The 15,102-nt window shown below is 36.3% G+C and overlaps 2 protein-coding genes and 1 pseudogene across 3 annotated transcripts; 2 read left to right on the top strand and 1 right to left on the bottom strand.

Moving 5' to 3' along the window:
- The first annotated feature begins 322 nt into the window (after positions 1 to 322).
- On the top strand, positions 323 to 2,288 carry LOC142518328 (CBL-interacting serine/threonine-protein kinase 5-like; annotated as a pseudogene).
- Positions 2,289 to 4,785: 2,497 nt separating this feature from the next.
- LOC142519216 (putative WRKY transcription factor 60) lies at positions 4,786 to 6,747 on the top strand. The gene is made up of 5 exons (XM_075622157.1): positions 4,786 to 5,000; positions 5,112 to 5,177; positions 5,366 to 5,623; positions 6,057 to 6,173; positions 6,316 to 6,747. The coding sequence occupies exons 1-5, from the start codon at positions 4,920 to 4,922 to the stop codon at positions 6,661 to 6,663; spliced, it is 870 nt and encodes a 289-aa protein (XP_075478272.1). The 5' UTR covers positions 4,786 to 4,919; the 3' UTR covers positions 6,664 to 6,747.
- Positions 6,748 to 6,903: 156 nt separating this feature from the next.
- LOC142519214 (DNA-directed RNA polymerases IV and V subunit 2-like) lies at positions 6,904 to 15,046 on the bottom strand. Of its 2 annotated transcripts, none has more exons than XM_075622156.1 (8): positions 14,891 to 15,046; positions 13,688 to 14,200; positions 12,695 to 12,907; positions 11,492 to 12,369; positions 9,730 to 10,027; positions 8,248 to 9,195; positions 7,768 to 8,039; positions 6,904 to 7,667 (listed from the first exon to the last, which is right to left on the bottom strand). In XM_075622156.1, exons 2-8 carry the CDS (start codon positions 14,198 to 14,200, stop codon positions 7,166 to 7,168), a joined length of 3,624 nt encoding a protein of 1,207 aa, XP_075478271.1. In that variant the 5' UTR covers positions 14,891 to 15,046; the 3' UTR covers positions 6,904 to 7,165. The 2 variants fall into 2 exon arrangements, with proteins under 2 accessions (XP_075478271.1, XP_075478270.1); XM_075622155.1 differs by lacking the exon at positions 14,891 to 15,046 and adding an exon at positions 14,666 to 14,864.
- Between the last annotated feature and the right edge of the window lie 56 nt (positions 15,047 to 15,102).

Raw genomic sequence — 15,102 nt, 5'->3', positions numbered from 1 at the left:
GAGTGCAGGTAAACAGTTTTGATACGTTTTATATATATATATAATATATCTTGTGATCAGCGAGATAACACATATTTGTTTAAATGTGATAAAACATATTCAAATTATACATACAATAGATGAATAATATCTCATTAACAGCGTCATCTCGAAATAATGGGATGACATTAATATTTGATATTTGCTCGTGACTTCGAAGTACCATATCTCAGATAATGTTATCCATTTCTTCGATTTATTATATTTTATTTTGGAAATACCAATATTTAATTCACAACCAAGAGCTACAAATATCCTTCGAACTCCACTCCTATTCCACACACTTATGTGTCTTTTGTGCGTGTATTTAGCACACATTTATGGTGTTTCTCCTGTTAATTTCTTGATTAATTCTCTTGAATTTCCTCGATCCGGCAATCACTTTTTTCGATATCGATCTAAATCAAGAATTTAGAGCTGAATCACTGATCCCAGTTCAAGATTTTGATTCATATTGTTGTTATAAGCTCAATGGGTGAGGACAAGAAAATACTGTTTAAGAAATATGAAATGGGAAAGCTTTTCGGCCAAGGTAATGTTTTAAGACAAAAGCTGCAATAATAATAATGTTTAAAATGTAGCTAGTGCTTTAAAAATAACTATGAGAATTTTTTGTTAGATCGATATCTCATCATTTATATGATCCGAACTCAAAATTTTTCTCCATTATTTTCGATATACACAACATGCAGACGTCTGGATTTCGAAATTTTCACATATATAACTTATGATTCCATATTTTCTATCACTGACGTCTGACAGGTACATTTGCTAAAGTTTACAACGGCAAAAACCTGGCCACCAACGAGTGCGTGGCGATTAAGGTTATCAAGAAAGACGAGGTTATCCGAAGTGAAAGAATGATGGAGCAGATCAAGAGGGAGATTTCAGTCATGCGTTTAGTGCGCCACCCAAACATCGCTGAACTCAAAGAAGTAATGGCCACGAAATCCAAGATCTTCATAATCATGGAGTATGTTCGAGGCGGCGAGCTGTTCGCTAAGGTGGCTCGTGGCCGGCTCAAGGAGGATGCGGCCAAGAAGTACTTTCAGTAGCTGATCAGCACTGTCGATTTCTGCCACAGCTGTGGCGTCATCCACCGCGATCTGAAGCCGGAGAATCTGCTCCTCGATGAGAATGAGGATCTGAAAATATCCGATTTCGGGTTGTCGGCTTTGTACGAACATCGTTGTAAAGATGGTCTTCTTCACACGCAATGTGGGACGCCGGCGTACATCGCACCGGAGGTTTTGAAGACGAAAGGATACGATGGAGCCAAGACCGATCTATGGTCGTGCGGCGTCATATTATACGTTCTATTGGCGGGTTTTCTTCCATTTCAAGATGAGAATCTTTCTACCATGTATAAGAAGATCTTTCGAGCCGGTTACGAGTTTCCGCCATGGTTTTCTACGGATTCAAAAAGGATTATATCCAAGTTATTGGTTGCGGACCCTGGTAGAAGGATCGGGATCCAAGGTATAATGAGGACGCATTGGTTTAGAAAAGGGTTCACGAGACCTAATGCCTTCTCCATGCAAGAGTCTATCTTCGAAAAATTCGATGAAGAGGAGAAATTTATGCACGAAACGATCAAAAAGTCCCCGTCCTCGCCGGTTTTCCTCAACGCTTTTCAGTTAATTTCCTCGTTGTCCACGGGCTTGGACCTGTCGAGCATGTTCGAGGACAAGCGGAAGGTGGGGTCAACATTTGCGTCGAGATGTTCGGCCAAGGTTATCATGGGAAAGATGGAGACGGTGGCGAAGAAGCTAGGGTTTAAGGTTGCGAGGATGAAGGATTTCAAGCTGAGGTTGTTAGGGACAACCGAAGGTCGAAAGGGTCGACTATCTCTAACCGCCGAGGTTTTTAAGGTGGCTCCGGAGGTGACAGTGGTCGAGCTTTCGAAGTCTTCGGGTGACACGTTGGAGTACACTAAGTTTCGTGAAGATGAATTTAGGCCGGCGTTGAAGGACATTGTTTGGACATGGCAAGGAGACCCTTTATTTAGTGAAGAATGTTCTAAGCAATAATTTTCAATTTTTATTTATTTTATTTTACAAGTAATTAATTAACACCCAGTAATAACTCGTTATATGTATATCTCAGTTCGTATATATAGATATAGATCATGTAGTAAGGTCGGTTGGACGGTCAGGCCCAATGGACTAAGGCCCAAGTGATCGGGCCCAACATGGTCTTGATGGCCCAACGTCAAGGAATCAGAAATCGGAGATTACGTGGCTCAATGCATGTTTGGAGGGAAGAAGCATCGATCAGTGGTTAAAGGTCGACCTCTTTTGTCGAGATCGGGTGTGTGTCTCAGGTCAACAGAAAATTTTACTGGAAATAAAGTGGATCAATTTGGGGATAAGAGCTGTTGTGTTTGTCGGCAAAATGAATTAAATGCATGTCGAAAAATTGAATTGAATGAATGATTGGTGGCAGGAACAAAGTTTTGAGTTTTGTTGAAAATAAGAATACGCGTTTTTAACGCGTCTTCACACGGACAAGTGTTTTATAAATAGAGCTCTCTCACCTTATTCTGAAAGCATACATTCATCGATAAATTTTCTCTCATCTTATAATATTTGAGTGTTTAGTTCTATAATATTTGTGATGTGTTTGTTCTCATGTATTAAGAGAGTGTGTGTTCTCTTTGGAAACACATTGAGTGGTTATACAACGTAAAATATTATAGTGGAATTCTTTCATCTTGTCCGTGGTTTTTACCATAGTAATTTTTAGGGGTTTTTCACAGTAAATTTCGGTGTCCAATTTATTCTTTATTTTTATATTTATTATCTCAAATTACCGCAAGTAGGACCAACATTACGTATTCTATGACTCTCTTAGGGAAACTCGGATCACCCCTAAATCAAAGGTGAAGTAAAAGAAATTTTTACTTCCAACTTCGAAATCGGTTTTGACTCATTGGGAACGGTAAAAAAAACTTTGCTTTTTATGACCTAAAACTTCGGTTTTTAGCAAAATAAAGACATACTCTTTTTTACTTCACATGCATCTAATTCGATAATTGGATATCTACGATTTCAGTTAATATCTGAAGGAAAAAAAAAATCATTTTTCACATCGTGCTTATGTAATGTTCATTCCTTCAGTACTTACGTCGAAGTGTATATGCATAGTGGGTGACGACATCTGAGTGATGGTGTCCATTATTCATTACCAAACAAATTACTTTAAATGCTTGACTTCTTTCTTTAGTCTAGACATGCAGAACACGGTTCCAACACGGATATATATATATATATATATATATATATATATATATATATATATATATAATCTATAAATAATTTTAGTCTATCACGCTATGATATAAAATAATAAAGACAAAAACTTATGTGATACGGTCTCACGAGTCGTATTTGTGAGACATATCTCTTATTTGGGTCATCCATGAAAAAATATTACTTTTTATGCTAAGAGTATTACTTTTTATCGTGAATATCAGTAGGGTTGACCCGTCCCGCAGATAAAAATTCGTGAGACCGTTTCACAAGAGATATATTCAATAATAAAATAACAACTCACAAATTTCTATTTATTGTGAATGAATTATAGAGGAGGTACATGTAAAACCATTCGACGGATTTATATCAACGAGATGGATTGACCCGGTTAATATCTGAATTGAAAACTAATATTTTTAATTAATCGGATTAGATATATATTTATTTCATAAAATTGACAGTCTCATATGAGTTTTGTGTTAATAATAATAATAAAAGTTGAAATCGAGACTATTAGTTTATGAAAATGGAAAAAAATATTTGATATTGTAAATAATAAAATTATTTATATATAAATATTATTAAATTTACATGAAACGCATTTTTGCCAAAAGTAATGGCATAAATAATTATTAAATGAGGTTTATTATTAATATTATTATTATTGTTGTTGTTGTTAGTTGTAGTACCTAATCCATGATGTTGTCGGAAGATCCACCACAATAGTGTTTAAAAACTACAAAAGTCCGACTTTTATTTTACAATCATTTAGTTATTACTCATTCTTAATAATTATATTAATAAAAAATTCTATATCTAATTCAACTGATGGATGTTAATAAATAGATTTCTTCCCTTCAAAATGGCATGTTTAATGTAAGTTATTGTTAGGAAAATTGTAATATTATCCAACTTTTCAAAGTTTGATTTTCATCAAATAACTTGTTGTTTTTATCCTTCTTTTGTCCGAAACTATTAAATTCATACTATTAAATTCATCTTATATGATTTATTTAACACTTACTATCATGTATGACATATATGACGAGAATAAAACCCGATTAGTATTAAGCCGGTTCACAATAATTTTCTTTCTTCTTTCTAAAAAACTAAATTATAGTCAAAATAAACTTTACACATGCTATAAATAAATATTTATCCCATTTCCTGACTTCACATATCAAAATAGCATATAATATCAGTTAATTTATTACATATTATACAATTTCTCCGAAAAATATATAATTCTTAACAGATAAGGTTTCCACCTTGGCCAAAATACAAATACAAGTACATATTGTAGAACGTGGACATCTTCAAGAGAACAGATTAATCGTGCGGAGAAATTACTGGAAATTTCCCCCCAATAATATAATTATTATTCCTTAGATAGAATTAAAAAGACTTTGACTTAGCTTCAAGAATTGTAAAATGTCTAAGTCTATAAATATTTATTATTCCTAGTTACTTTCAAATTTTCAATTCATTTGTTCAATAAATTCCCCAAGAGAAACATCTGAATTGTTCATCTTAAATCTATTCACAAGAACGTTACTCTTCAAATCGATACCGAGCCAAATCGATCGATCGAGTCGAGATAATTTATTGCTTATTGTTATTGATAGAATGGAGAAGGGCAACTTGTTAAATGGGAACTGTTTTATCGACCTCAACTCAAACCCCATGCAGAACCCTAATGAATATTCGGTACGTAATATAATTGGCAAAAAAAAAAAAAAGATATATTTTAACATTTTTTTCATTTGATTTTCATAATTGGAATGTTAAAAATGTATGAATTTAATCATTTTTCATCAGAATTCGGAGTTTGAAGATGATTTTAGTGGTGATCATGAGAAAGGATTGTCGTTGAAAGATATTGAGGTATGTGATCTAATCATATTATATACTGCAAATTAAATTATATTTTCTGTTCGTGCTATGTTTTGTATTATGTAATATAATCTGTATATTATAACTAAAATTCTTAATTATTTATTTACTAATTATATATATGTATATATATAGGTTTGTAATATTAATTTCACGCACATAAACTAAAACTTATTCAGGAGTTGAATCGATTAAAATCTGAAAACAAGAAGCTGAATGATATGGTTGCGAATTTCGTCAAAAATCAAAACGATTCGAAGCGAAAGCGAACTAATTCTGAGGAGGAGTTTTCGAGGAAGAGGAAGCTCGACGATTCGAATTTTGTCAAAAAGAAATGTTATAATCAAGCTTGTTGCGAAGAATGTTGGCCAAAAGGGATGAGACCAAATGCTTCAAAAAAAGTTTTAGTGAGCGTTGATCCCTCGGACATGAGCCTAGTAAGAATATTTCGATGCTAATTAAACTTTGTTATATCCAACGTTAAAATTTGCATTTAAGGATAATACCTAATTCTTAAAACACAAAAACTCATGTGCGACGGTCTCATAGGGTTAATTTTGTGAAACGGATATTCTATATGGGTCACCCACAAAAAAGTATTACTTTTTATGCCAAATATATTAATTTTTTATTGTAAATATGGACATGATTGATTCGTCTCACGAATAAAGATCCGTGATATCGTCTTATGAAAAACCTACTCTCCTTAAAAACATTTTAAAAAGATACGAGTGAATTTGATTGATTTATTTTCATTGAGAGCAAGTACTCTCGGCATGATGAACTCGTGATCTTTTATAACTCAAAAAAATGAAATATTTTGCCAAAAATTTCAACTGCATTTTGCAAAATTGGTAACTTTTTTTACAGGTAGTGAAGGATGGGTATCAATGGAGGAAATATGGGCAAAAGGTGACAAGAGACAATCCATCTCCAAGGGCCTATTATAAGTGCTCTTTTGCCCCCATTTGCTCAGTCAAGAAGAAGGTGAATTTATATAATCTTTTTATTTTATTTTATTTTATGAAATAACAATCTAATTTAATTTTGTGTGTATTTAGTCATAACATTCAATTTCACTTGAATTTTAATTGAGATATTGCTTTCGGAAATTACTGTGTACTTGTAGGTGCAGAGAAGTGTAGATGATCCATCCCTTCTGGTTGTTACATACGAAGGCAAACACTACCACCACTACCACCACCACTCTTCCTCTCCATCTGAGACAGATGGAGTTTCGTCTCCGGGCTCGATTTCTGGCGACTATACGACAGGCCCTACAGCAAGTCCTGATTTGAGAGATCCTAGAATCCAGAGTCAAATGCAGAGGGCTATAGTAGATTGTGAGAGCAAGGAAATCCAAGAATTTTTTGTGGATCAAATGGCTTATTCTTTGACAAGGATTCCAGGTTTCACTGCTGCACTTGTTTCAGCAATATCAGGAAGGATATTAGACGAGGAAATACCAGAGCCATGATTAGAAATGTTACAAATTCATGGGTTGGTTTTATAGTAAATGAAACGATTTTTAAATTTTGGAATAAAAAATTCATTTTGCATATACATTATGATATCGAATCATGCAAAATATACATTAGTATCCTATAAAAATATACAGATTTGAAAGGTTAACAATACAGAATGGAGTATGTAACAGGGCAAGCGTCAAGATACGTTATATAAACTACCTGAACGAACTCATGCAGATTTCGATACAAAAAGAAATGAAACGGGAATCGAATTTAAAGAGCAAGGCCGCGAAAACGCAGTCACGTTAAATACATATTGTTCACCATTTCATGCAAGGAAAAGACATCCCTGAGAAACATTAAGCGAGACAATTTTTCTTCTAGATGCAATGAAGCGATAACGTAAAGCGTTCCTAAGAAACATACTGCAGGAAAAGTGTATCTTAAAACCCAGACTAAAATAATTAGACAAAGGATACTACCAGTAGCTTTTTAAGAAACTAGGTGGCCTCAGCACAACTCGGTATCAAACTTGAGAGAGATTCCCATGCTGAACAGCTCCTGACAGAGAAGCTTTGCTCCATATGGGACGTTGACCCTCACTACATCTTCCACCGACTCACAGAACCGACAATAGGGACCACGAATCTTCCGGCCACCAAAAACTGGGCGCTGAATTACGTTGGCCACGTTCTTACAGCTGCGGCAGATGTGGATCTGAGAGGAATCACTCAGGGTGAAGAGGCGCTCGTGTAAATTTGCAGCTGCACCATGAGCTAATAGACAGTCGCGTTCCATCTCACCGAATTTGATCCCACCAAATCGCTTCCTATCCGCAACTGGCTGGCGGGTAAGTGGATGGACTGGCCCTGTATTCCTAAATTTCACTTTATCTTCGGCCATGTGAGTGAGGCGCTGGTAGAAAGTTGGGCCCATAAAAATCAGGGAACGAACTGCTTCTCCAGTCCGACCATCATAAACTCTTTCATGCCCCCATCTTGAAAATCCAAGCCTGCAAGTTAAATGTTCTTAAATATGTCAAAACATATAAATTGATTAACATAAAATGTTACGTGGGACGGACAACGATTCTCCTACATATCGGATGATACCTATGAAGTTGAGCTGTAATATCTTCAACTGATGGTGTTGAAAATGGGGTGGCATGTTTTAGTGCACCCCCCAGGGCAATCCCCTTGCCCAAGGCGGACTCTAAAAGTTGACCAGGAGTTTGTCGGGAGGGAAATGCGTGAGGATTTATCACAATGTCTGGGACTATTCCTTGTTTCGTAAAAGGGAAGTTTTCTTGCGACTCCAGAAACCCAAGAACACCCTTCTGTCCATGCATACTCGAGAACTTGTCACCAAGACATGGAGAACGAACCTGCACAATCATCCTTACGCCATAACTACCATGATAATACTAGTGTATAACGAAATTTTAGAGAATGCAAACAAGAACGAAATGGCCAAATAGGTCTGTGACAAATTGGAGTAGCACTAGGTTGTATTCACAAACGTGGAGACATTATTGACAGCAAAAACACATCAAATGCAATCCAATAGTGGCATAAGTTGTGGCGAATTCTCACCTGTCCTAGAGATACAACGGCAAAGTTCTTTCCATCATCATTAGCAGAAAGCACGACTTTGTGAACCATCCCTCTTTCAGTGTGTCGCAGCTTAATACTGTGATCAACCCCAGATTCAGAATGCTTTCCTATGACTATGTCGCCTGTTTGGAGGTTGGCACCAATGAAGGGAAGGCCATCATCGTCAAGGCTGTCTACCCGTCCAATTTTGCTCTGTGTTTTCCCAAAGCTTATATAATCCTCAGGCTTAAGCTTTTTCCCTAATCCTTCGGAACTCTCAACCTCTGTCTTGTAGCTTCTAATATGTTCAGATCGAAACATTCCACGCTCCAGGGATGACCGATTCATCACAATCGAGTCCTCCTGGTTGTATCCCAGATGGACATTAACAGACACGATCGCGCACTGGCCATTAGAGAACTCGGGGTGTGGGATCATCCCCCTTTGCTGATGAGAATATGATGATTTTCCGAGACAATCAGAAAGCATCGTCCGGAAAAGTGGCCTCTGGGGGTAATACAGCTGATGAGAATTAGTATCAACTCTGGCATTCGGATTTGTCGTAGAAAATCCAATTGCTTGCTGAGAGTGCTTCTCAGACTGGTAGAGAACTCTTTTCGCGTGGTCATGGTTCGTGAAGGGGATCATCCCGCAACTTAGTCCTAATAAAAAAGAGCAATCTAACTCACAGTGTGTATATTTCACAGGTAGCCTAGATTTTTCAGTGGTGAAAAGGTATCTAATTCCCCATGCAGTCTGGCAATCTTCCTCTTCTTCTGGTCCTACTAGTTCTATTATTCCATTATCTAATAGAGTTTGAAATGTATAATCTCCTTTTACTTCTTTAATCTTCTTTAGATTTCGAACAACTAAAAGAGGCCGGAGTATCCTTCCAGAATCAGCAAATATGCGCACTTCACAATGATGCTCATCTCTCTTAATTTCAACCTACAAGAGGACAGAGCATGAAAAGTTTGCTATCAGAACCTGACAAATGAAAGCATGTTGGCAGACAGTCACATCACATCAAATGATATCATGCTACAGAAGAAAATGGGGGAAAGAAAGGAAAATGAGTTTCCTTATTTATTAGGACACTACATCCTGCAATTAAAACAGTAACAACTTTCGTTGAAATATAATTTATGCAAACATGATATTTGTTCGTTAACTTGAAACACATCATGTGTGACAGGTACCAATCAGGTAACAGCAACCATAAAAATTAATGCATGGTAAAATAGTCCCGTTTAGCAATCATATTTACTTTATTACGAATTAAGTGAATAAAATGCAAAGAATAAATTGAAATCAAATTTGAAATCACAAACCAAACAATGCACTCAAGATGATTTTTATTCAAGTTCCTGCATGTAATGTGATTTGCTGACATGTTGTGGCATGCCAATTTCAGCTTAGGATTTGAGATTTTCCACTTAAAGTTTCCAAGGAATACAAAATAAGCATAGAATGTAGATGAACCTGATGAGGCACTTCCATCCTGCGACGTTTACGTCTTAGCTTAACAACAAATGACGCCGAATTTTCAACCACTCCAATCCAATCTCCATCTAACAAAACCTTTTGCTTCCCTTTGAGCGAAGTTGAAGTATCATCAACCAAATTTTCCATTCCACACTGGCGTAATTTTCGAAGAAGACCATCCTTTTCCAATACATTAGTGCTGACAAGACCCAAGCTTGCCAGATTCTTAACTAGTCCACAATTTTCTCCATCAGGTGTGGAAAGGAAGCAAATCTTACCCCAGTGAGATGGGTGGCTGTATCATAATGCAACAAATCATAAGCTATTCTACTATTCTTGTTGAGATTTTAAGAATTAGTTAGAATGCTAATGAAAACAAGATTTAAATAATAAGAAAAACACATGTGCGCCCCACATGGACAAAAGAAAACTAAGAAATGTAGTTTCCCTGTAACAAACTGCACCAACATATGCATGAGAAGCAGTTTTCAAAGCAGAAGATAATTTGACCAAGGTATTATAAAAAATTAAACTCAAAAGCAAAAAAGAAACAAGAATAAATTTTGATGTCTCCTTTACAATGCTGCTCCACGCTCATAATCGAGTATAAGGAAAACCCCCAGCACCAATTGAAATCAAACAAAAAGAACTACAATGCACATTGCTTTCTAAAAGGATAAAGTAGGTCAAACATAGTGAAGCAAAGGGGAAAAAGGCCATGCTGAAAACAAAGTAACTTTTTCGGATAGTGAAAACAAATCAGAGTATCAGTTTCAGGTGGGAAATTGAAACTCAGTCAGAGAAGGAAAAATGTGTCGGTTAAGCAACTGCTTCCAGCACGACCATTACTAAGGTACAATGCATAGAAACAAACAAAAAATCAAAATACACACGCTTAAGCAATACAGGATCTTTAACAGGATTCAGTTGCTACAGATGCAGAAAGCATGCCTCCGCAACTCACGTTTTTTGTTTGGGGACTGGCATGATGAATAACCCAATGAAACAAAGCAACACAAGGATGGAGCAGCCAAGAGAGTGACAAAAAATCATTTGCTCCAAAACAATAGTATGATGACTGACAAAAGCAAAGCAATTAAGAATCATAAAGAGACAGGTTGAAATGTACAACGCCAAAAATGACAACAGTAGATACAATAAAAAGTTGTGTTCGATCAGCATACAAAAACAACAAGAAGAAAGCATTTATCTCACTAATTAGGATCCGCTATATTTATTCCCCTACATCATTGTGTTCTTCCCCTACTATATCCTCATCTATATTTAAATGAATTTATCCTATTCTATGGTTACTAACCAGATCTTTTTTGGTCTTCCTCTTTTCAGTTAACGTGTGTATTTGTTATGGTCCCATATCGCCTAATTGGGGCATTTATTGTGTGTGATTGATCAGCATCTCTTGAGAATTTTTTTGGAGGTCATCGTGGGTAAGCATGTGTGAAAATTTTGAAATGGGTGGTGATAGTTGTCGACTTGTCGTGCAGTAACTTTGGTGATTGTAGGAAAAATAGAGAGCAAAGAATTGACTTTGTGATAGCTGTATCTTTTGAAGTTAATTTGGCAAATAGCATGTTTGAAGAAAGTTAGAAAACAGAAAAACTGTGAAGTAAAATAAACCATTAAAGTAGCAATAATTGCAACTCAAGTTACACAAACAAGCCTAATTCAGTTTCCTAAACAACGCATCAAGGTTTTAGAGTCCAGTCCTAAAATCAGATAAACAAGAACGACAACTTACGGGTATCTAGCATCACCAGCCCTCCCTGTGTATGAAACCTGCTGACGTGTTTTCCTCATATCACAAGTTGCTTGCAAAGGATTTGTTCGTCTTAGAGTAGCCACAACACCGGAAATTCTCTCCATCTTCTTGTAAGGATGTGACCAAGCTCCAGTAGAAAAAGCTCTGGAAAGACCATTCGTGATTATTGAAGTATCCAAATAGTGTTCAATTGACTGTATCTCCCGATCTCCGTAAAGATCCCTTTGCATGGCTTTCACCATGCGCCTCTCAGCATGTTTTATGTGAACTCTCAATTCTCTCTCAAGTAGCTCGTTAGCCAACTCCAACCTCTTGTTCCTGAAATCATCCCTGCTGTCAACTTTGTGAAGTCCCATGTAAGCTTCTAACAGACACTTTACCATGTATGCCAGAAACCGAGCCTTCTGCCCCAAGCTTTTGAGGTTAGGGAAGAAATAATTTTTAAAGCATTCTTCCACGGACTCTGTAGGTGGGAATTTGCAACCCTGCATGAGTTTCTTGATGTGATTTACTGCATTGTCTGCCTTACGGAAACCCTCATAATTTTTATCAGCAACATGAATTGATGCAACAAGTACATTTGCAACCCTGCAGTCTTCAATGTCCAGATCTATCAACTTTACAACCTCTAGGTCATTTGAAACATCCAAGGCAAAGAACAGAATCCAGATTGGAACTTCAGTTGCCATAAAGTAAACTGAAAGGATCTTCTCTCCTCCACTGATGTGCTCCACTTTTGGAACTAACTTCACGTGAACTTTTTTTCGTTTGGCAACTGAGCGATATGCAATTGACCAATTTGGATCTTTTGCTATCCACAGTCTTTTTAGACACATTTGCTCCTGTGCAATGAACGTCTGCATAAATGTTGAAAATAATGCATTAGTAATCAAATGAACTGCATTGGTCACAGAAGAACACTTCTAAGTCATCAATAAAATGGGTAACTGGTAATTAATAAATGGTGAGAAGTGAAATTATATAAAGCTCGTGAGTCTGTTGCTCTATTACTCGTGTGGCCAGTTTAAAGTATGAATTGGTGTGGATAAAAGACATTAACTAAGATAAATCTAGACCTACCACAGCATTCTGTTTTTAATTGATACTATAAACTCCGATGTTTGAACTTTACCAACAATTGCAAGGAACATACAGAAAACCACAATAAAATTAAACCCTCACCTTCTCAGCACCCTTGATAATAAAATATCCTCCATGGTCAAATTCACAATCCATTTTCTCAGTTCCTTTCTCATTGCACAAATCTGATTTCACCATTACCGGGAGGCTGCCAAATAGAATGTCACTCTGATGCACACTTAGCACCGTTTTTTCAACTTGTTGTTGTACACCAGTCTTGAACTTGTCACTGCTAGCAAGATTTTCTGTAAAAACCTGAAAAGTTAAAAAAATGGTACTAAGATAATAAAATATGATACATAAATGTTTTAGGAGGTAGAAAACTCTGGCTGCATCATCATCTGACAGTAAAATTTATAAAGGTCTTACTTGTGTTTGTTTCAATAACTTGAAAAACTAGGTACAAAATCGACACAGTACTTAAGGACGTAGATCATGCAAAATGTTATATGAAAATTTCAGAAGATGAAACCAAATATACAGCAAGAGGAAAAATGAAAAGAATGTAGAATAAAAATGTTAAAAGAAAAAAAAAATCTAATACATACTATTAGTTTATCATATAATATCTGTATCTATGCTCATCATCTATCGACCCTGAGAATGCTGGTTCGACCAAAAAAAATCTCATTATTTATCCACAACCAAAGGTTTTACATAAAATCACAGAGCTATCCCACAGAACTAGCACAAGCAACACAATCAAGGAACAATTTTTAAAATCCACTTTTTAGAACTATAACGTGTGTGTAGAGGATAGAATTTGCAGACAATTAGGAAACCTTGAGGAAAAAACATGTTGGTCAAAATTAGTTTTGGGGTGATGAATGCCAGACAAAATATAGATTCTCTGACAAATAGAACCTCCAAGATGAACCTGCTCACCAGCAGATTGTACCAAGCATTCAACCAACAAAATACAAGAAGCAATGATCAACGAGAAAATAAAAAAATAATATGCATAAACCCTAGTCCAGGAGTCATCAGAATAAGAAAAACATACTCTGATACATAAACACGGTCCCATTTACAAACCTCAAGACGAGCATCGACTCTGATCTTGGATGAGTACGTCATATTCTGAAGTCGTGCATGCCGGGGCAACAAATTCAAATAATCCTTCCCACCATCAGCTGAAAACTTATCGCCAGTCCAAAACATAGGCTTCTCAAGGGTGACCTTTCCAAATTTGAGAGACGCCTGCCTCCAACCATCATCTCTCCTTTTCGATGGATCATACCCAGGCGAGATAACAATCTCACCAATAGAGTCAAACAATTGTTGCATCCCATACTTAACAAAGTCGTTATATGAATTAATTTGGTGACTAATTAGCCCATACTGATCAAAAAAGGCGGTCGAAGCCTTCTTACAGAAAGTTTTCAACGACCCTTCATCTGATTCTTGAAAAGAACTGCCCACATCATCATCTTCAGAATCAGAACATACAAAGTCCATATCATCGAAAATATCCATTCTGGTGGTGCCATTGGAAAACTTCTCATTGACGCCACTAGGTCCAGCTTTCGGAAAATCGGATCCACCCATCTGTTTAGAAACAACAACAAAAAAACATAAAAATTGTTAATCCCCGACCTATATAACTCAAATTTTCTTTCAAAATCCACATAGATAATCGTTTACAAAGGGTTCAGCATTAATGGTCTTCTGCAAAAGGCAATCAAAGAGCTAGGTCAGCAGCTCTAATGGTGATACTTTGCATACAGAAACTAATTAAAATAGAAAAAGCTTTGAAACAAAGCTTAAGCACTTTCATTCACTCATGCTCCAGAAAAATTAATAATTTCCACACAAAAAAAAACGCCTTCAAAACACATAACAAGCGAAAAAGGTTACATGCAATTCACTTTGCAAACCATTATTCTCAAAACAAACCACCCCCCCCCCCCCCCCCCCCCCCCCAAAACTCACATTTCACAAAGGCCCATAAACCTTTGAACGACAACGAAAAACGAAATTGCACTATATGAAAAACATGAGATTGAAACTTACTTAAGTCTGACTGTTGGATAACCAAAAATTTCAATTCTGAAGCGTTTTGAAACTTTTCCCCCTCTTTTTAGCCACCCGACAAACACACAGTCAAACTCTCTTGGCGATGGAAATATTTAGTTAAATAAACGCTGCCCCGGCAACAGACAAACCAAGAGACTCAAAATACAAAAAACCCACAAAAACAACAGAGAAAAGGAAGCGAAAAGGACAGAAATTTTTTACCCGTTCTCTTTTTTACTTGCTGGAGACTAGCAAAAATCTTGGTGCAGAGGCAAGTAAATTAATGTCGAGAATTGCTGTACAAATCGAAGCACTGTCGACTTCACGAGTGACGAGTGAGGTGTAGGGTAGACACTAGATCACTAGAGAGAATTAATTTTCTAAAATAAATAAAATAGATTTTATTTTATTTTTTGAGAATGAAATAATAAATA

Source organism: Primulina tabacum, chromosome 11 (assembly GCF_025594145.1).
Source record: "Primulina tabacum isolate GXHZ01 chromosome 11, ASM2559414v2, whole genome shotgun sequence".
Classification (NCBI taxonomy): Eukaryota; Viridiplantae; Streptophyta; class Magnoliopsida; order Lamiales; family Gesneriaceae; genus Primulina; species Primulina tabacum.
The sequence above is the reverse complement of the archived record's forward strand: the minus strand, read 5'-3'. Positions and strand labels throughout refer to the sequence as shown.

What these genes read in the sequence shown, in the direction of transcription:
- LOC142519214 (XM_075622156.1), bottom strand. Translation starts at nt 14,200, where the DNA reads ATGGGTGGATCCGATTTTCCGAAAGCTGGACCTAGTGGCGTCAATGAG. An exon ending in GAGTCGATGCTCGTCTTGAG is followed by an intron (nt 12,908 to 13,687) that starts GTTTGTAAATGG and finishes TTAACTTTTCAG; the next exon opens with GTTTTTACAGAAAATCTTGC. An exon ending in ATTACAGCTCAACTTCATAG is followed by an intron (nt 7,668 to 7,767) that starts GTATCATCCGAT and finishes TTTAACTTGCAG; the next exon opens with GCTTGGATTTTCAAGATGGG.
- LOC142519216 (XM_075622157.1), top strand. Translation starts at nt 4,920, where the DNA reads ATGGAGAAGGGCAACTTGTTAAATGGGAACTGTTTTATCGACCTCAAC. An exon ending in TGTCGTTGAAAGATATTGAG is followed by an intron (nt 5,178 to 5,365) that starts GTATGTGATCTA and finishes AAACTTATTCAG; the next exon opens with GAGTTGAATCGATTAAAATC. An exon ending in TTTGCTCAGTCAAGAAGAAG is followed by an intron (nt 6,174 to 6,315) that starts GTGAATTTATAT and finishes GTGTACTTGTAG; the next exon opens with GTGCAGAGAAGTGTAGATGA.